The 21,452-nt window shown below is 40.5% G+C and overlaps 1 protein-coding gene and 1 long non-coding RNA gene across 12 annotated transcripts in view; one reads left to right on the top strand and one right to left on the bottom strand.

The window, feature by feature from the left end:
* CREB5 (cAMP responsive element binding protein 5) overlaps nt 1-21,452 on the bottom strand; it is a 409,265-nt gene that overhangs the window by 90,672 nt on the left and 297,141 nt on the right. For all 11 annotated transcript variants that reach the window (XM_082471925.1, XM_082471926.1, XM_082471931.1 and 8 more), the window contains 2 exons: nt 19,608-19,734; nt 13,910-14,020 (listed from right to left, as the gene is read on the bottom strand). In XM_082471925.1, the coding sequence (XP_082328051.1) occupies nt 13,910-14,020; nt 19,608-19,734 (238 nt within the window). The remainder of the gene's footprint in view (nt 1-13,909; nt 14,021-19,607; nt 19,735-21,452) is intronic.
* Nucleotides 1-21,452, top strand: part of LOC309665637 — a 272,096-nt gene that overhangs the window by 17,918 nt on the left and 232,726 nt on the right. The gene's annotated exons all lie outside the window — the stretch shown is intronic.

The following is a 21,452-nucleotide window of genomic DNA, read 5'->3' as shown; positions in this document are numbered from 1 at the left end:
TCAGTCTCTCTTTTGAACTCAAATACAGTTTTTGGTAATTTTTTATGACCCTTCCCCCAACCTTGCTCAATATATACAGGTTATTTAGAGGCTGGCATTGTGTCTTTGCACAATCCTTAACTGTAGCATAAACAATACATGCTTCTTGAATGAATACATACATACATACATACATATATACATACATGCGTGTTTTAAATATATATATATTTTTAGCTAACTTCCTATGCTATCTCTTCTCTAGTATCTCCAGGCTTATGGTCACTCTATTTATTCCCCCTGGAAAACCCTTCCTTCTCACCCTTCCGATCTGCTTAGACCAGTGCTGTTGGATCGAAATTTCTGTGATGATGGAAATGTTCCTTATCTGTGCTGTCCAATATGGTAGTCATTGGCCACATGTGGCCACTGAACATTCAAATGCATCTAGTGAAACTCAGAACTGGAGTTTTAAATTTTATTTTATTTTAATGAATTTAAAATTTAAGTAGCCACATGTGGCTAGTGGCCACTGTGCTGAAAGAGTACAGGAGCTTGACTCATCCAAGAGGTCTTCCTGGAGAGCCACTCTGGAGGTCTCAGTGCCATCACCGTGAAGGTGGATTTGACACACACTCTGCACTTGACTTTATCATAACCTTTATCACAATATACTTGGTTGTCTATATATTTACCTGATTCCTCCATTGGACTGTAAGTTCCTTTAGGCTTGAATTATGTCTTATTCACAGTTTTATTCCCAAAGGCCAAGTATAATATTGGCATTTTGGAGGGGCTCGATATTTTTTTCAATGAAAGGATGAAAAAAGGAACTGATGGCTCAGTGGACTGGTAGAGACATTTCTACATATATAATAAATCTACAAAGCCGATATCTTGGAACCAAGTGAGCTGGGAACTAAGAGATTAATGGTGGTGATGTGACAAATTATCTTTGTCTAAGGAACATGCATAGCTCTTTAGCTTATCTTTCCTTACAAATGCAGGCCCTGTCTTCTGCATAACTGGAACTGAGGAACAACTAGCTAGTAGAGCTCCTGGTCATTAAGCCACGACTGTCCAGACTTGCTCTTTAAGAAAATTCCCAGGAGATAAAATTCACTGCAATGATGGAGTGAGATAAACATGCTTTTGCTGTGATCCCATGTTCTCACATACCCCATACCAGTCTACAGAACAGCTGGACTCATTCATCAGATTTGAAAATAATCAGGTCTTCACACTCTGTTATCACGGGTATGGTTGTTCCAAAGGGTATGTTGGCAAAGAGCCTTCTTAACTATGTCCTAGAGACTCAACCACCTCCATCCAAGGGACTGGGAAGCTCTCCTTCACTAGCATTTCTTCCAAACCCACTTGCAGAGCATAAGGGAAGTTCTCATTCAAGCCAATAATGATCCTAGGTGTTTTGGAAAAAAAATAAATGCCAAAAGTTGGCATGGCACCGCTCATGTCATTTTAGGGTACATAGTTGAGTCTCGTGGCTAGACATATTCCAAATATTTGTATAATTTCAAGTAATTTGTACAGACATAGTGAAAGCCTATTTTAGGCAGTGGAATTTAATATATATTTCTTGGTGAGCCTTTCATCTTTTGTGTAATTTTAGCCCTAATATTTTAACATCAAAATATTCAATGTTATAAAATGTTTTCATATTCATATGTTTGTGAACTAACAAACCATAAAACAAGAACATGTGTTTGAGATTCAAAAATATGCTGCACTGAGCTCTGCTTTCTAAAATAAGCTTTTAACTATTTTAAACTTTTTTTAAAGTCATTTTTATTCTTACATATTTCAATTAATTGGTGAATTCAAAGCAACAGCTGTGTAACTCCCAGGGGTTTTCATATCTAAGTCCCTATAAGGAGCAGAGTAATTTAGTGCATTAATCAAAACTGGGAGTTGAATTCTAGAACTGAGTTTACCATAGCTTTGCTGAATGATCAAAGGTAAGGTACTTAATCTCTCTTAGTCTCAGTTTTCTCTTCTATGAGAACTTTGTACAAGTATGTTTTAAAAATCATGAATTAAACCAGTAAAAGAAAGAGAAGTAACCTTTGAAGTAGGGGGGAAAGGAAAGAAAATAATATAGAAAGAGAAAGAGAAATTACTGTGTCCCAGGTATCAGATGATTTCCCTGCATCACCTCATGTAATCCTGAAAATAACTCTATAAGTGAGGCTCTACAATTATCCCCATTTTACAGATGAGAAAACGAGGAACAGACAGGTTAAGCAATCAGGTCCTGCAGCTAGGATTTGAAGCCAGGCAGTCTGATTGTAGGGTCTTTGTTCTCAACCAATGGTTCATTCTACTTCTCAAAGAAAAACAAAAAGCAAACTCATCTTATTCTTAATTCTAGTTGAGAGCTGTGGCTCCCATAAAAGGCTAGCTTGAGCATCTGTGTGAAAGGTGGGAAAATGTTCTACATATCTTAAAATATGAGCTATCAGTCATTATTAACATTATCGTTAAAGGCACAGAGACTTGGTATTTTCCAATTTAACATTCAAGGTTTCAAATACTAAAAAATAACCCTCAATTTCCAGGGCCTATAGTAATTTGAACTTTTGCTGGGGTGCAGATTTAAACTACATTTGCTACACGGTTCTGGGCAGGAATACTGTCAGTCTGGCCCTCCATCCAGGGTCAGGACTGCAATGTGGTTTTCTCTGCCTACTGTCCTGGGTACAGGGATGTGATGTGCTACCTGCATGGGTTTGGGGATTCACAGCAATGCCAGGCAAAACTCTCAGGAATGTCAGGGGTCTACTGCTTAAAAAAAGAAGAAGAAGAAAAAAAAAGGAAGCCTAGTGCATAGTTGACACTAATAATAAATATTTGCCGATTAATTGTCACTGCTTCTACCCCTACTAGAATCCAGTCACCGTGTTGTTTTTAGGTTGCCAAAGCAGAGATCCAGCATGGAAGGGTCAGATTTCAGAGCAGGGTTCAATTCTTCAGTTTGCTACTTGCTGGCTGAGTGATCCTGGGCACTGCCCTCTGAACATCAGCTAATCTGCCTATAAATACAGGGAGATCTATCTATCTATCTATCTATCTATCTATCTATCTATCTATCTATCTAATCTGAATCATTGTGCTATACACCTGAAACTAACATGACACTGTAAATCAACTATACTTCAATAAAACAAACAAACAACAACAAAAAACCAGGGATACCTACCTCATAAGATAATTGTGAGGATGGAATAAGAGAATACATGTAAATGCTTAGTCTCAGTGCTTTATGTGCAGTTCCTCACTGAATCTTCACAACATGAAAATCACATGGTCACATGGCCCATGATCAGCACTCAATGCATGTTTGATATTATTATATAGTTACTCACATTCATTGATTTGGCGAAGAGACATTCTGTGCCAACTGTGTGCTAGGTAGTCAGATCCCTCCCCTGAGGGGGCCTAGGCACTAGTAAGGAGGTTACAGTCTGGTTAACATTAAGACTCACTCAACCTTAAAATAATACTCCATTAATATCACCCCATGGGAATTAAGCTATTTTATATTTTCAGTTTAACTTTCTTGCTTGAGAATGGATTCAGCGACATTTAACCATCGAGTAATAATGATAAAGTTCAATCAATATAAATCCATATACTTCCATCATGGCTGGTGAAATAAAAATGGTCAGAGATTGATTTCTCATAAATGGGATAAAGCAGGATCCATATAATCTACCTCAGATAAGTGTGAGAGACACAAACATATCTTCAGTTTATTTAAGATACTGGGGTTTATATTTAAATAAACAAAGGCTTGGTTAGATAAACACAGAAAATGTGGAAGAGCCACATTCATATTCCTAGGGAAGCCAACATTTTTGCAATAAGTCAGCCGAATAACTATAAAAAATCAGAAAGCTTAAGGAGATTTTTTAAACCCTCAAAACACTGTGCATCCAAGCAAAAGAGTCATGTAAACAAAACAAAACACCAAAAAACTACTAAATTTATTTTCAGACATGCACTGAGTTTTAGAAACAAAAATATAATTAGTAAAGTAAGGTAGTAAAGCCAGCTAATTATTAAGAATTTGAAAAATGCGGTAGAGGGAGGATAACCTGCTCTATCATTTGTTCCCTGTATTCCAATACTCACCCCAATGAGGAAAAATTGCCTGAAAGTACAGAAATGTATCAAAAAAAGAAAATCAAGTGGCCAACAAATATAGAAAAAGATGTGTAACATTACCATAATGTACAAAATGCAAACAAAAACTGGCCAAGATTTTGTTTTAAAATGAGAATGTTTAATACTTCCGAAAATGCTGTAAGATAGATGTCCTCCTATGTTACAGGAAGGAATGAAAATAAGTGTAAATTTTAAGAAATTTGGCAGTATATATACCAAGTCTTTAAGATGTTTATTCCCTTTGACCTGGTAATCCTAATTCTAGGAATCTATCCTAAGGAAATAATCAAAGATATAATTAAATAATTTCAGATCAGTTTTTTGTTTTGATTTATTTTTCTAATCAAAAGGTTATTTCTAGTAGAGAAAATCTAAATACCCAGAAATAGAAATAAAGTGAAACTTTTTATGCGATAGCCATAGGATAAATTATACAATTATGAACATGTTTTCAAAAGATATTTAGTGATATGGGAAAATGCTCAGAGCATCATGTGAAATTTTTCAAAAGCAGGATATAAACCAGAAGTAGCATGCAGGGCTTCCCTGCAGAGCTGCACTTGGCTGTGGCTGGCAGAGCCCCCAGATACTGATGCAGGGATTTGGGAAATTGTGGGAAGGATTCTCACCTGCTCAAATATCTCTCTCCCACCCACTTGTCATGGGTCCTGAAATTCTACCACTGGTGAATCAATCATCTGAGTTAAGTCCTACCTTATCCCTGGAACTTTAAAAAAAAAAAAAAAAAAAAAAAAGCCCAAAGCGTGGAGCAGCCTATTAAGTCACAGTAGCATCTCCATCTAAATTGGTTTATGACTTTCCTTCCTTCATTCTATCAACAAACATTTACTGGGCACCTAGAACGTGTAGGAAAGATGCCAGCCCTGGGACATGGCATCAAATTGGCCTCTGTTCTCAAGGAGTTCGCAGGCTGGCAGTGACGCAGGTACACAGACGATGACACGTAATAAAACCTGTACAAGGAATAGATAAACAAGGTGCAACGGAGTCTACCCAGCAGAAGCCGTGGCTCCTGTCTACCTGAGGAAGTTGAGAAGACTTTGCAGGAAATGTGATGTGCATTTGAGCTAAGTCTTGTAAAAAAAGGAGGAGTGCAGTTTGCAAAGCAAAGGAAATAGGATAGGAGAGGCAAGGCAGCCAGAAGCCCTCAGAAAAATGCCAGCCTCCCGGGAGGGGCTTTCAGAGAGTGACCATGGTGCGCGGAGCTGAGTGAAGCAGGAGAGGCTGGGAGGGACACAGGACTGGTACCCTGGCAACATGGGCACATTCCCATGCGGAGGTGCCAAAAGGGAGAAGCACATTCCAGGAAAGGGTGCAAGTGAAACACTTGCCAACTCTGAAATTCTACCCAAGTGCGCTCTTGTTCCCTCTTATTCTTCAGATGCTGGCTCTCTATTGAAATCAGGTTACTGCCTTGCCTCTCTGGTTGCACTTTTAATCTCTAGAATCCAAGGCCACAGTTGGATGAAAACCTCATCCTCCTTAAACACATCTTCTGTCTGGTGATTGCAAATACCGTTTCAAAGTAAAAATACTCGATGTATTTATTTTTATTGTTGAGACTCACCGATTCTGAGAACCTAATGATTCATCTTATACTAAGGCAAATAAAATATATAAAATATACAATACTATATAGTACAGCTAGATTTTCAAACAAACAGGGGATAGAAAGACGTTTTAAAGGATACCAACAGGAAAAATATATTCTTGGTTAGTTTTGGATTTGAAGTTTGGATTCTCCCTTTTATTTTTTTAACAAAAGAAAAATCCCACACTTTTAGGAAAACTTTGCCTCCTCTATCTTCCCCAATGCCCCCCGCTTCCATCCCCCTCAAGGCACAAGTTTTCTGACAGATCTGCTGTACCTGCCACATAAAAAACCAACTCAAGGCAGACCATCATCCCAAAGTGCAAAGCAAACTTTCCTTATTTAGTGGTGCTGGCAAAAATCTTGGAAAGTGTAAGCGACATAAATTCCAAGAAAAAGACCAAAATATATCTCTGCAAAGCAGAACTTCCTTGTAACAAGATGTGTAAAATTCCTTTTTTTCCCGCTTGGCTATTCTAACATAAGCTGAACTTATTTGTACAACGTTCCAAAGCAGACAAGGAAACACGCGTGCGCACACGTATACAAACACACAAAGAAGACGTGCCTGAAGACTGTGTGAGAGGGGGTGTTCCAAACCAGACCGACCGTGCGTGGCGTCCTTGCCCAGATGCATCTGACTTCAGGCTTGGGAACGTTAAACAAACACAAAAACAAGAGACGGCGCGATGCGCGTGCTGGGCTGGGTGACAGAGGCAGCAAGCAAATATTGGGATTGTATTTCACCTGTTGCCACGGTTACCAAAACAGGGTGGATACTTGCAGAAAGAGAAAGACAGAGAACTGGGAAGACAGTGGGTCCTAGGAGACCATCTGAATGTGTGTGTGTGCGGAGCCGCTGGTGAGGTTGGAGATGGGGAGAGCCCAGAGAGGGCCGATGGAAAGGGACATTTCAATACCGCTTTGTGATGGATGCTCAGAGAGCTCGGTCACCACTTCACACCAGCACGAAACAGATCTCCGAAAGCCCAAGGAAGATCCATGCAGTCCCAAAAAACACAGCAGTGAGAAGTGGGAAGTTTACTTTTGCTTGGTGGCAGGCAAAATCAAGTCAGTTTGTACTGGGTGCCAAGAGAGGCAATACTTATCATGAATCCACGCTTTGGATAACCAAGCAGAATAGCTTAGTGGTCTCATGTCAAGACCCCCAAGTCTCAGGAAGAATTATAGAAACTGGACCCATTCCTTCAGGCATTCTGTAGATGAACTTCAATTCCCATTGGATACAAAAGGGAAAAGCTGATTGACCCTCTTCTCCCCGGGCACTGACAACGCTTCAGGAAACACTCCCTTAGAAAATTCACTATCACAGCAGCCAGCAGATGGCTTTCTCTGTCAAGTCCTGACTAGCACATGCAGAGTGAAGTACTATAAATTGAAAACCTGGAATCTGGGTTCTAATTCCCCTTCTTCTGCTAATTAGCTACCTGACCTTAGACCAGCTGTTAACTTGAACTTCAGACCTTTGTTTCTCAAAGGAAAGAATTTTGCCAATACAATCCTTTCCTGCTTTGGAATTTGGTGATTCATAAGCAATTGCTAATCTCTCAAATTCTCATTTTCAAAACAAATATAATCAAATGTATAATCCCATGTGTTTGGGATCTTGATCAGCACACGGAATGTAAATGCTGCAGGAATTTATTCTGTTCTGTAGAAATATAAATACATGGTTGCTAGCTCTTATCAATGATCTCATAATCTAATCACTCACACTGTACCAAAAAACTCGACACAATATATTCCTAAATTAAACATTCTACAGTTTAAATGGGCAAAGTGGTCATGGCATGTGAAAGTTTATACTTTCAGCCAAGAGAAAGGAGTCAGGGCTTCCATTAGCTCTTAGAGTTGGTGTTGCTGCTTTTCGTTCTTTAATTCAGCAGTTGTCTCGGCCAGACAGAAATATGAATCAGCCTTCTCTCTGGTGTTTAGACGATGAGGACTAGAGAAGCTAATAGTTAGGTGGCTGGGCCTAGCTATTAATTTGAGCTTCATCTTATTGATACTTTAATACCACTGAATTTCGCTTTTATAAGAACTTGCTTTGATTCGGAATAAGTTATCATGGGAACTCCAGGGTCAGCATGATATAGTAGAAACAGGACAAAAATCAAAGAGGACTTGGGCTCAGGGCCTGGTTATGCCACTGGATCATGCTGGAAAAGTCACTCAGAACCTCTCTGTGTCTATAAAATGAGGATAGTAATAATTCCCTGTTGACCTTAGAGAATTGCTATGAAGCTCCGAGGAGACAATGTACATGGAAGCACTTTGCAATTTGGAAAGTGCTCTACTAATATGAACTCATAGGACGATCATCCCCACTGCTGGCAAAACATTACGGTTTACGGTCAGGACCAAGGGCCCAATGCTGGGTTCACATCCCAGCACCATATTTTACCAGCTTGTATGTTCTTCACAAGTTACTCAACCTCTCAGTTCATTTATAAAATGAGATTAAGAACAGTACCTCCCTAAGCGTATTGTTTGGAGAATTAAATGAGATAATATATTGCAAGATGCTTAACATAATTTCTGCCACATACACAAGTGATTAATTACTGTTAACAAATACTATTTTCTACCATGGTGTTTTAAGAAGGCAAATGGCCCTTAAAATAAGATCCATCATACATATTAGTGAGAGCTTAGATTTTCGTGGTTGTTGTCATAGAATCTTACCTAATTCCTATCCACCTGCATATTGGACAGTGGTTTTTCACAGCACTGAGGGAGAAGGATTCTGAAGAGTGGTCATCTTGGTTCAGCCCATCATCGCGTTTTGATCACTGGCTACAGGGACACATGGCTGCTGGCATGATTCGAAAGTTAATGAGAAGAGAGTGTCTGTCAAGTCAACAGCATTTCCTGCCTCGCCACAAAGCTTCTGAGAAGCAGACAGCCTATTTATTCACTGCTTTTTTATTCCTGGACACTTAGGAAGTGAAGCTGAGGATGATTAAAGCAAATAGGCAAATCGCAGAACTACATTTCTCAAGAGTGCCAGAGAGATGTTACCTGGAGACTGTCTTTTCCTGGGTATAAACTTTCCAGGCAACTCCATATGGAGCCAGGCTTCTCTGTGATTTATCTGTTGGACAGTGGGTGGCCAAGGGGCACTGTAGGCAAACAGTTATCCAGCTCGATAATTAGGGAGGGGAAAGGCAAACACAAACACACCCAGGTTGACATTCAAAACAAAGTAGAGATTTGACCATGGATTGCTCACTCTACCACCCCAGTTTTCTTGTCTGCCAATCTGCCAGGAGGAAACCATGAGCCAAAAAAAGAAGCACTGTTAGTAATTTATCAGTACAGCTGATGGAAAAAGCACAATTCTGGATAGAAGCGTGAAGGCCTTTGTTGAAGCCCAGCTTTGTGTTTAAATGATGGCTTGATCTCCCTAAGTCTTTACCAGGTTTGGTGTCCTCACTTGTGAAATGAGGAATTGGGCAAGTTCTTCACTAAGTGCCCTCCATCTCTAAAAGGTCTTGACTCTCAATCCTTTTGGTTTCTTTTATTCATTCATTAATGTATATATTTATGTATTCATTGAATAAACTGTAAACCTAACTATGGATGAGGTATTGACAGTAGGTGACCAAAATACAGCACAATCAATCCACCACAGTGGAAGAAACAGCATTTAGTATTGATTGCTCTCAATTCCTAGGAGGGCAATGATATTCCAAGTTCTGTTTTCTAAGGAACAGACATATTGCTTTCCTCTCAAGGAAAAAATATGATGGATATTGTTTCTAGATGTCTTTCAAGCACATCAAATGTCGTCAGCTACTCTTTACAGGCTGAATACTTAGCTTAACATTTAACACACTTTATCCTCTCCTTCTTAGCCCCACCCGTACCCCCTACGCACTCCATCTCACCCTCATTTCCAGGGCTAGGGTTTGGTTCCTTCTCATAATTTTAATTCAACTCAGCTCAATTAAATTCAGTTCTCATTCATGGGGCCTTTCTCAGTACACGGAGCTTACACAATGCAAGGATTATTTTCAAGGAGCTTCCAATCAATCAAGTGGGGGAGACACACATGTAAAACAAGAAATGTCATGATTAAAATGTGTTTGAATAAGAGGCAGTGAGGCTGGACCAGTCAGTGAAGCCACAGAGCTCTGGTTAAACCAAGAGGTAAGCTCCATACTAAACAACCACTCCACATTTTTTTCCAGGTTATCTGGAGATCTAAACTATCCTTGCCATCCTTGTCTCCCGTTAGTATGTATATATAAATTCACCTAAAAAGAATTTGATTTAATCCTCTGGTTACTGATACCTGGAAGCTGTGTATTTTTATCAAAGGATCAATGTTGTGATGGAAAAGCTTTGTCATTAGAGTCTGAGACTTTAGCTTTTGCTAAGTGATGTGTCATTGGGCCAGTTTTTTAACCTCTTGGAGCCTCAGCTGCCTCAGCTGTAAAATGGGGACAATATCCCTGTTATGGGGCTGTCCTGAGAATAAAATCAGGTCACAGCTATACATACCTTCTCACTGGTATCAATACTTCCTAGGCTTCCTACCCCTATCCAAATTGAAGGTAGAATCTGGGCAGAGTGGCCAGAGCCCTCCATGAATTGTTGTTTATACGCCATCCTCATTTTCATCAGTTTCAATACGATAGTTGTCATCTCATCATTAATGAGACTCAAGACAGGTGTATGGACAAGTTCTCCCCACCCCTTATTTAGTTTCCAACCCTGTTATTGACTTCTTTAAAAAGAAGAAAAGGAAAACCTTTTTCAAAGTTAGATAGAATTGGCCTAATTCTCACAGACAGAAATGAACACAAATCTACATAACTCTGAGGGCACCACATCCACGTCATTGCAGAATCACTCGCACCCAGCAAAGGCTAGAAAAACGGGTCCCAGTCTGGTTTGCATTTCCTATCTGTTCTGTCTCCTTCTTCCTCCCCTTTTCCACTTCTCTCTGTTCATCCTCCTCTTTCTCTCCCTTTCCCCTTTGAGTGTTAAAGCTGTCCATCAGGTATCCAGTGAATTTCCTCCTAGCCGACACCATTTTCAGGGAAGACACCCACCAATCCCAGGAATCTGGAAGGAAGAGCCTACCTCTCTGGGTGGTTAGAAAGATGGAAGGCTCTCACAGCTCTGAGTCTGCTCTGACCCCCAAACGAAACCCAATATGCACATATTCACTTGCATAATTGTGAAGTTATATGTTTCTTGGCTTAAGTCTTCAGAAAAAGATCCATAAAACTAAATTATTATCTGCCAGACTTATGATCAAATCAGCTTGGACAGATGTGATTACAGTACTTTGAAGTGCACTGCTTGATACTAATACACATTAAATCAAAAGAAGAACATGTATGATTTTGACTTAAAATGTTGCAGGTTAATGCAAGATGGAGCTTACTGGGGACACCTATTTTGCTCTCTTCCACAATAGAAGTGACCGATTTGGGGCAAAGAAAATGGATGTCTTCTATTGAGCCATCACTTGTCAGACAGCTTCTAATAAAACTGTACCTGTAAAGCAATCCTGTCTACAGCTTTTGGCCACCTTGAGGACCTCTGAGTTTCCCCAGAGATTCAGGATGATGGCTTTTGTCAGTGGCCAAGAGGGAGTGTAAAGCGGACACTCTGACAGCACCATTCCCGGGAGACGAGGTCTGCAGCGCTGTGAAGTGGGCAACACCTCCCAGGCGGCTCTCTGCTTTCTCTTGTGCTCTGAGAACACACCCCACACAGTGCCTTCATCACAATAGCCCATGTGTGACCTTTGGAAACGTCCTTGAAAACAGCGAAACCAGAGTCTTAGTTGAAATCTGGAATCCATTCTAGTCTTACACAGGAAGAAAATTAGGCATAGAACAACAAAGCCCATAGCTCTGAGAAACCTGGGGAGGCTCTGGCTGACATTAACATTGCGGAAGAGTTTTTTTCTTCTCTACTTTGTATTTTATAAAAGCTTTTCATCTGAGTAAACCAAAGCTGCTAGAAAATATTGTACGGTTAGTAGATGGCAATAACGTGTTTCTCCAGTGAATAAAGCAAGCAGAAATCAGAATAAGGACGCTCAGTAATGTATTAAAAGTCATTCACTTAACGCTTTCCCAAGCTACTAGGTAAATGCTCTTCTTCCAAAATATAAGTGGCCGATATTACAATTTTTCCCTTTGGATTAACAGTAATCCATATTTGTATTGGCAATACCCGGGTTAGGGGTGGGAGTTTGGAGCAGGGGGAGAAGCTGTATCTACTTCATGATACAGTTGGTTTGCCCAGACATCATGGATCTGGAAATATTCATTCACTTAGAACATGAATCAGCAGAGTAGTATGCCTGCTCAACATTTAACTCAACAAACATTTACAGGGTAACACTATTTTTATAAGTACAGCCCAATTCTCCCTTTTGTCTCCTGCTGATATCATTCACTATTAAGCTGCCATATCATATGTTTTTATTTCATACATATAAATAACTATAAACCTGTACTCCCTTTGGAAGCATTTTCCTTCTTTGCCAGCAAGAAGAGGGGTAGGACACTTCAGAGTCAAGTGGTGGCATAAAATCCAATGAAACTCAACTGCAGGGAAATTTGGTTTGGAATTGTGTTTTAGAATCTACCTCAAGTTTGTCTGGGAGGTCCCTCAAAAGGGATACAGACCCTGAACTAAATTAGGTGATTCAGAAATAATCCAGCTGGAGGAGTAGCATCTGATGCTTAGACCCAGAACACTTATTCATACACATGAATAACTTAATTTTATTTTTTTCTTAAGTACCATCACAATTCATTTTTTATTTTCCTTTAAAAAAATGTAAATGGTATTACTCTGGTCTCCAAAACAGATGCCAGTTTGGACTTTACTCTGCCAGCAAGTATTTGGTTTGGCTCAGCAGGGCTTGAGTTGAAAAAATATTTGCCGATTCCAAAAAGATTTAACGAGCTTTGCTGAAGGTGCCGGTGCCATTTGGCATGTCACAGGGACTGTGGCACAGCAAAGAGAACTCTCCCAACCACAGATTTTATTTGCCCAAGGTAGCCAACACTGGGAGTTCAGTTGCTTCCTTGGGCTGAGAAGCTGCAAGTGAAATGAGTGAAGTTTCCAAGAGAACGTGACCAAAGCAGGCGCCAAAAAAACTTGCTGCCATTGAAAACGAAGTCACTGGGTATTGATGGCTAATTTTCAGAGATGTCAATGACATCCTCACCCCAGCCATTAGACAGGGTCCCTAACGCTGTCAGTCAGCAAACCAAATAAATCTCCAACTTCTAGCAAAAGCTATCTATCCAATATCAGATACTAAAAACTTTGCTGCAGTGTATTTTGTTGACATCTGATACCTTACTAACTGTGGTGTCAGAATTTATATGAAAACTGAATGACCTACTTCAAGTAACTCCACTAAATATAACCAGCAAATTTACTTTATATGGCCAAGATCGACATGCATTGCTTTTATTAATATTTGGTAGAATAGAAATGCAAGAATCTATCACTTTGATTGGAAAGACTGACCTTACTGCATATCAGTCTCATACGTTAAAAGTCACTGAAGTTGTCACCTGAAATCACACATTTCAGTATGAGCTGCAGTTACCCCGTGAGAAAACAAGGCACTGGTCCTTTCAGCTCAATGTCACATCTGATGACTATAACAAAAACTGAAAAATATTTTCATAGTAGTATGTGCTTAAAAATCACATGTCTGTCTTGGTGGCCGTGGGGACAGGAAGAGTGGCGTTGAAACTGTGACTACCTCGAAGGAGAGAAACTCTGGATTGTTTTTGCTAATTTCTCTTTCTGAACAAATATACACATACTTGGGTACATCCCTCCTCAACTCTTATGGATTTCCCCAAACTTCCAAAAGTCCCTCTCACTAAGGCCACAGGCTGGTCCAATGTTTGTTATATGAGCATCCGATGCCAAGGTTCAGTAACAAATAGCCTCAAAGAGAGAGCCAAGCTCTGCACAGCTTTTCCACAGAAAGACCTATTCATTGAAACAAAGACAGAGCCATCTACCTGACTTGACTGAAGTTTGGAAGTCAGAGCAGAAATCAAAAGAAAGAAAAAGTCATGAAATAACAAAAGGATGATTATAACTGTTATTTACCATTTTGGCTTCTGAATGCATTGGCTGGACTTGGGGAGAAGCACAGGGGTTGCTGAGATTTGGACCTTGCATTCCCAGGAGGTTGGAGTTCACTGACATTTGTCTCTCCATCTAAGAGAAAGGAAAGTAACAGAATCAGAAGTCTGAGAAAGGCAGTCTAGGTCATAGACAAAGCTGCATTTCTCTTTCAAATGGATCGTTTAGAATTTCTGTGAATAACTCCCGGCAAAGCCTGTGGTTTGCTGAAGGGTAAACAATATACTCCTGAGCCTTGAACTCAAGCACATCAAAGAATCATCCAAAGCTGTGCCTTCTAGAGAATATGCCTGATGCCAAAGAGAACTACGTGTTGTCATGGTAGATCATTTCCAAACAAAAGTATGCAATACTTCCACTTTTGCGAACACTCCAAATACTACTCATCATGCTTATTTTTATAGCTACACAGAATAACATATGCATAGAAAAATGCTGGCAGGATACAGAATATACCAAATGGCTATCTCAGGTTATCTGTGGCTTTTTTGTTCTCCCTAAATTTTATACAGAAACGTGAATCATTTTAGCAATAAGAAAAAATTCATTTAAAAAGTCACCCTCTTAAAGATGACGTGTCTTCCTGTCTCTCTAACTCATGACCACAATCAAAATGATCCAGCAGAGGTATTTGAGCTGCTGCCCCTGGCACATCTTCTCTTCCCTGTTAACCGTGTCTGACTACACAGGAGCAGTTTTAGGCCTCACAGCAGGGCTAGGGCTCTGGAAAGGTGAAGAAAGCAGTCAGGGTGCTGAAGACTCGTGATCAATGCCCTCCACTGTCCTGCTGGCCTGCCCTAGTGTCTAGAATTAACATTCAAATATCTGAATTGAGTCCTGGCATTTTTTTGTCTCCGGGGCGCGTCCCTGTTAAAAACTAAATACAGCAAAATCTCTATTTCAGTGAAGGACGGGTGCGTCTGATTCATATTTTCTGTTTAGTAGAAAATTAGCACTTTTTGAAGAACTAGAATAATGCTTAATAAATACTTAATACTGAAATCCCACAGAAAATAATTCGACTTTCCTCAGGGGGGAAATAGTTTCTTCAATGCAAGAGTTTTTCCATTTACCAAAGGATGGAAATGAAAACAATGGTTGGAAATTTTAGGGAACCACGTTTCTGCTCAGTTAGCCTAAGTAGTCTTAGAAAATACAGAGTTCCTTATCACTGGAGTTTGTCAAAGTGTGGAGGATGGAAACCTCACAGACAAGAGTTGAGAGTAATAGTTGAACTAAATGACCCTTTAAGGTCCCTTCCATTGTTGGGACTCTATCACTGCAATTCCTGCTGTGTCCACTCCAAGTGCAGGGGTGGGGAGGGGGTATAATTATGACACCAATGTGTGGATTAGCAGAGGTGCCTGCCTAAAGCCTCTCATGAATGACTGGCGCACATTTTCTGTCACAGCAAAGCACCATCAGCCTTACCTTGGCCAGAATTAGCTTATCAGTTATCTAGCAATGTATGAATATGTGAAATTGTTTCAAAAGGAGCTACTTAATGAAGGAGAACTTTCTAGACCACTCTAGCAAAACCTTTTGCAGCACCAATTCAACAAAATAAAATAGAGTTGTCCCTCAGTATCCGCTGGGGATTGGTTCCAGGACCCACCTCTGATACCAAAATCCAAGGATGCTCAAGTCCCTTATATAAAATGGCATAGTAATTGCATAAAACTTACACACATCCTCCCTTATACTTTAAATCATCTCCAGATTACCTATAATACCTAATACAACGTAAATACTATGTAAATAGTTGCCAGCACTTGGCAAATTCAAGTGATGTTTTCTGGAACTTTCTGGTATTAAAAAAGTATATTTTCAATTCATGGTTGGTTGATTCTGCAGATGTGGAACCCACAGGTACGGAGGGACAACTGTATTCACTCTCATATTCCTCTAAATCTCCAGGCAGCCTGGGTAGTCTAATTTTTTAAATTATTTTTTAAAATCATGGTAAAATATACATAATATAAAATTTACCATTTTAACTCTTTTGAAGTATACAATTCAGTGTCATAAAGTACATTTGTATACTCTCATTGTTAAGTCATGGAGATTTCTCTAAAAAATGCTTATTACTTTATAACTCCCACTTCCAGAGGCTAGGGGATAGGAGAGTTGGAATAGGATTCAACACACTATTCCAATTAGTGACCTTCTCCTAGAGGGAAATCAAGTCCAAAGGAGCTTTTGCTTTCAGTGTCCTAAAGCAGGATGGTTCAGAAGGACACATGATTGTCCAGGGTTTTCCATCATGCTCTGTAGCCATCATGCTCTACAAAGAAGTGAGAGTAGCCTGCTTGCTGCCTCTTGATCCGGAGTCAGCCACGCTTCCCACTTCTCAGAAAAATTACAGGCTAGGACTGTTTCTACCTTATGACTGACAAATTAAACAGAATACTGAAAACAGGCTGATTTTCCTATCTTAAAAAACTGCATTTTTCCATCTAAGTAATTATAGGGGGTTAGCAAGAGCCTCTTTAAAACAACCATTTGGTGCTTTGTGCTAATAACGCTCTGCCCGTGAGTCTGGCTTTAATGAGTGGACTAGAATTAAGAGGTCAGAAGACGGGAGTGGCTTTTCTAAATACTAAGCGACATTGAGCACTGTAGGTAAAACATCCAGGTAAAGGATATCACCTTTTTTTGAGCTTCTTCTTTTCCCTTGAAACAAACTGGAAAACAGGAGCCAAGGCGTCTGCAGTTCCCTGGGCTTTTGTAATTATAAATGGGTGCTCGTATTCCCAAATTATTTCAGCATTTGACTTTCAAGATCAGAAATCACAACCCAGTGAAGTGCTGGAAGGCAACGTCTGCCTTTTTCTTCACCACATGCCAGCATCTAGCACAGAGCCTGCTCCATAGCAGGTGCCCAACAAAATTTTACGAAATAAATGAATGAATGAACAAATTCATCATTTGTTTCTGACCTAGAGCTTTGTGAAATATGTAGCCTGACAGCATGCACTACAGATCAGTTAAGAATCTCACCTTCACCTACAGACATAAACTAATCTTTTATGCCACAGGAAGCATGATTTCTCAGGGCAAGAACTCTACGGAAAGACCACACTTGACAAGCCAAAGTTACAGTGCAAGGGCTGGCGACTTGATAACAAGGAAGAAAAGGCCCAGATTTCTAGGGCCTAGAACTCTTAGCATATGCTTTTAGATACCCTGTGTTAATTTTCTTTAGCTACATTAGTGTCACACCGAATCACGATTTCCCAACCTTGGCCCTACTGACATTTGGGGCCAAATAATTCTTTGTCGTCTTAACTATCCTGTGCATTGTAGAATGTTTAACCGCATCCCTGGCCTCTACCCACTAGATGCCAGTAGCACTTTCCCAGAGTTGTGACAACCAACAGTGTCTTCAGATATTGCCAAATAACCCCTCGGGTACAAAACTGTCCACAGTTGAGAATCACTGCTCTAGATTGACACTATTTTCATGACAGCTGTACACATCGCTGACATGGGTTTGGAAACTCCTGACTCTCTTTATCTACACTGGCTCTTTACCATGCACCTGATCCTTTGCTTCTATTCTGAAGCATCAACATTTTTTAAAAATTTCAAGTATATTGACTTCTCTGTTAAAACTTTAAAGACTCTTTTTCTTTTTTTTGACGTGGACCATTTTTTTTTAAAGTCTTTATTGAATTTGTTACAATACTGCTCCTGTTTTATGTTTTGGTTTTTTGGCCATGAGGCATGTGGGATCTTAGCTCCCCGAACAGGGATTGAACTCGCACCCCCTGCATTGGAAGGCGAAATCTTAACCACTGGACCACCAGGGAAGTCCCAAAGACTCTTTTTCTGTTCAACTCCTCTATTATTTCAAGTTGTACAGTGAAGTGATGTGGTAGAAACCAGTGCCAGGCACGCTCTTCTCTGGGTCTTCTCAGCCTAAATGTCCCACCTTTGCCCCTGGGAATGGAACACAGTTTAGTCAAATGGGGAAAAAAGGTCACTGTAGTGATATTTTTCTGGACAATGCATAGAATTCCTGAAAGGAAACTATTTTGGACAAGAAGGATTTAAAGCCTGGATGAAGATGGCTCGTGGTAGAAGTCTCCATGCCATTAGTGGGGTTGAATGAAACCCAGGATCACAGCATTGGTGGTGCTGTTTTCCTTTACCTAAAGATGTTTAAGATGAGTGGTGCAGGTAAAGTCAGTCAGCTCACTTGTCCTTCTGACCCAATTTTGCAAAGAATCTTTCTAGCCTGAACTACCTGATACTTACAGTGGGCAGGTCCATGTCTCTACAATTGGGCCACCAAGGCTTTCTCCACACCCCCTGCTTCCACTTGGATAAATGAGCAAAGTGCTCATCCTGGGATGATCTGGGCTGTTCAGCATGAGGTGAGTGTGTGTCCTAGTCACGACTCTTCCCTCACAAGCTGTGTGACATTAGACAAATCCCTTCAATGTCTGACTCTTCAGCTTTTCATTGGTAAAATAAGTATATCAATAATGACGGCGATCATATTCCCACAGGATTGCTGTGAGAACAAAATGAAACAGCAAATGTAGACAGTTCCTTAGAATGCTAAAAATGCTCTGCAAAACAGTCCTGATATTATTGTGGGAGGGTTTTAATTGAATTGTCATATCACCTCTAAGGCTTTTCAGAACCCTTATGGCCCTGTAAATCGTAACACCAGCCATGTGCACCAAAGCACAATGCCACGGAGGATGACGATGTACAGGGTGGGGATCCCGTGGCAGGAGAGCAAGGTTTGCTCTGAAACAGTCTGTATCTGCGTTCTACATGAATCTGTTGTGTTCAGAAGGGGCACTATAATATCATGTATGTGTGTAGACTCGGGAGCCAGACCACCTGGATTTAAACCCTGATTCTGTCACTCACTAGCTCTTAGTGACCTAGTCACTTAACCAAGTTCCTTAGCCTCTTGTGCCTCAGTTTCCTCATCTGCAAAATGAGGGTAATAACAGTGCATACCTCAGAGGTTTGTTGTGAGAGGGAAAGGAGAGAATGTACGGATCATGTAGTGGTTGAGAGAGAATTCCTGCGTTCAAAACTCAGCTACTCTGCTTCTCAGCCAAGCAAGCTACTTACCTTACTTTCCCCTTTCAAAAAAATGGGATAGTATCAGTACCTACCTGAGAGGGTTGTTTCACATGTTGATGAAGTGCTTAGAGAGTGACTGGCACATGGTAAGCACTCAATAAACGCTGCTAACGTGATTAACAGAACATGATACGCACGGATACGTGTTAGCAGTTATTATGTACCATCGTTATTATTGTTATTATTCTAATTATCACTCTGAGTCCTGGCTAGACCACTCATTGGCAATTTAATGACACTCTGTATGTAGCCCAAGCTATAGGCTTTGGAGTAGTCATAAAATCCCCTGTCCCTGGACAAATTCCATTCCCTGGGTATGACAAGCTCACTTGTCACCAGCAGGAAGATGGAACCATGCCTCATCAGGGAAGCACAGTAGGATGGAGAAGCCAGCAAGATGCCTAGGGATGCACAGCGAGGCACTCAAAGCAAACTGGCACCCAGCTCAACTCTCCATCCAGAAGAAGCCACTTTCTTCCCTGTCAGCTTAGACCTCAGCTCTTCCTGCACTCTTTCAAATGGGGCAACCTCGGCAGAAGTCAGAAGCACTTACTGGCATCAAGACGGCGGAAGAGCCCGGCATTGTAGGGTTGGGCAGGGTCCCTGGCATGGAGGCTGGCATGGGTTGTCTCTGTCTGTTGTGAAGATGGAGCAGAGAAGATAGAGAGCCTGGGACAGGCCTGGGAACAAAAAAAAAGAAAAAATAGCAAACATTATTCTCAATGCCCTGATCAGGGAATTCACTGCCTGTTTCCCATGTCCAGAGCCAGCGGGGACAACACCATTACATGAGCAGCAGATCAGATCCCCTGATGGGAGCCACATAATTAAGGATATTAGGGAAATAATAACAAATGAAATACAAGCCTGGCTTCCTTTGCTACTTCCTAGTTAATACATCAAATTCCAGTTCATTTCCTGACCTCTGTTATCTAACTGATATTCAATAGACAACAAGCTGGTAAATCTCCTACAACGCTTGCATCTCAGGAAAGGGACCTGGTGGTGAAATCCTGTGTGTTTACTCTGAAGCCTCTGCCCTCTGGAGGACCTTAGAGCCTGAGATCTGTGTACATTTGTTTTATCCACACTCTCTCACACCTCTGCCTGGAAGCCTGCCTGGCTTTGCTCTGGATATACTTTCACTATCTGGATTTGCAGAGCCAACTTAATTCATAATTTCCCAATAGAAATCCATTTTGACTTTTTCACAGTTCCCTACTTTGAGTGGAAAAAAAAACCCAACAAAGCCAGGTCACAAACCAAAGTAGCTAGATTATGGTTCACAGCAATGCAACGAGCCTTTCTCAAGGCGAGTCTGGAGCCCAGCCCCCAATTACCAATCCCTCATTTCATAATAGCTCGAGGTGTTAGGCTGTTTGACAGAAACTGATTTCGGCCTGACCTGCAGGACTTGGGTAAGCATTCCTTGGGTGAGTACACAGTTCTTTTGCTTCAATTTGCCAGAAAAAAATTTAAGGGTCTTAAATTGATTTAATGAGCCAGGGAATATGGGACTGAGGGAAAAAGGGAATTATTTGTGTTTATTAAAAATGGCAAACAAGTGACCTCCTTGGCTAGATTCTCAATCTCCTGATACTCTTGCTCTGGGGAGCTGTATAAATGTCAAACCATCGAAGTAAAGACTTAACAACAAACAAATAAAACAAACAAATAAACAAACACCCTTCAGGACCTCTGAGTCTTCCACGTTAAACCATCTTATCCTGAATGCCGTGATAGAAACTTGTGCTTCCCAAATTAATGTATTTTCTAAAAAAAAAAATCCCTCATGCTAAGTGCTGGGTAAGGATTGCAGAGAGATGTTTTCTGCAGGCCAACGCCTTTCTGTGTTTCAGGGAAGGGTAGCATGAAGAGCCTCTTCTTTGGAGCTCATTTGCCTCCCATGGGTGACTCATGGAGCCTAAACTGGGGGAAAGAATGCCAAGATATTCTTTCTTTGCATTGCTGTTACAATTCCAAAGAAGATTAAGTTTTCTGTTCTTTTCGCCTGAAAGGTCCCTTGGAAACATAGCTTGCTATCGGAGTCACACACATCATAGAAGGATTAGTCCTAGATTAGTCCTAGATTTATATGTTTAGGAAGTTGTATATATGAAAATATTAAAAAAATATAAAACCTTTACACAGAGTTTACGGAGATGTACACAAATTACAACCAGTTCTATTAATAGAATGTGTGTGAGTGGTTACATAGATAGGCTAATGTAAGAAGCTTGTAACAATGAAATGAGTGTTTTCAGAAAAGCAAATGAAGTACTATGGGTATTTCTTGGCATGTACCCTTGGGACCTCTGGAGTATGGATGAACAGTAAGGATTAGTAAGGCCTTTGAAGGCCCTTCAGCTTCTACAATTCTAGGAAATTGCTGGTTTCA

This window comes from Balaenoptera physalus, assembly GCF_965194825.1.
Source record: "Balaenoptera physalus genome assembly, chromosome: 8".
NCBI lineage: Eukaryota > Metazoa > Chordata > Mammalia > Artiodactyla > Balaenopteridae > Balaenoptera > Balaenoptera physalus.
This window is presented reverse-complemented; position numbering and strand designations above follow the sequence as displayed.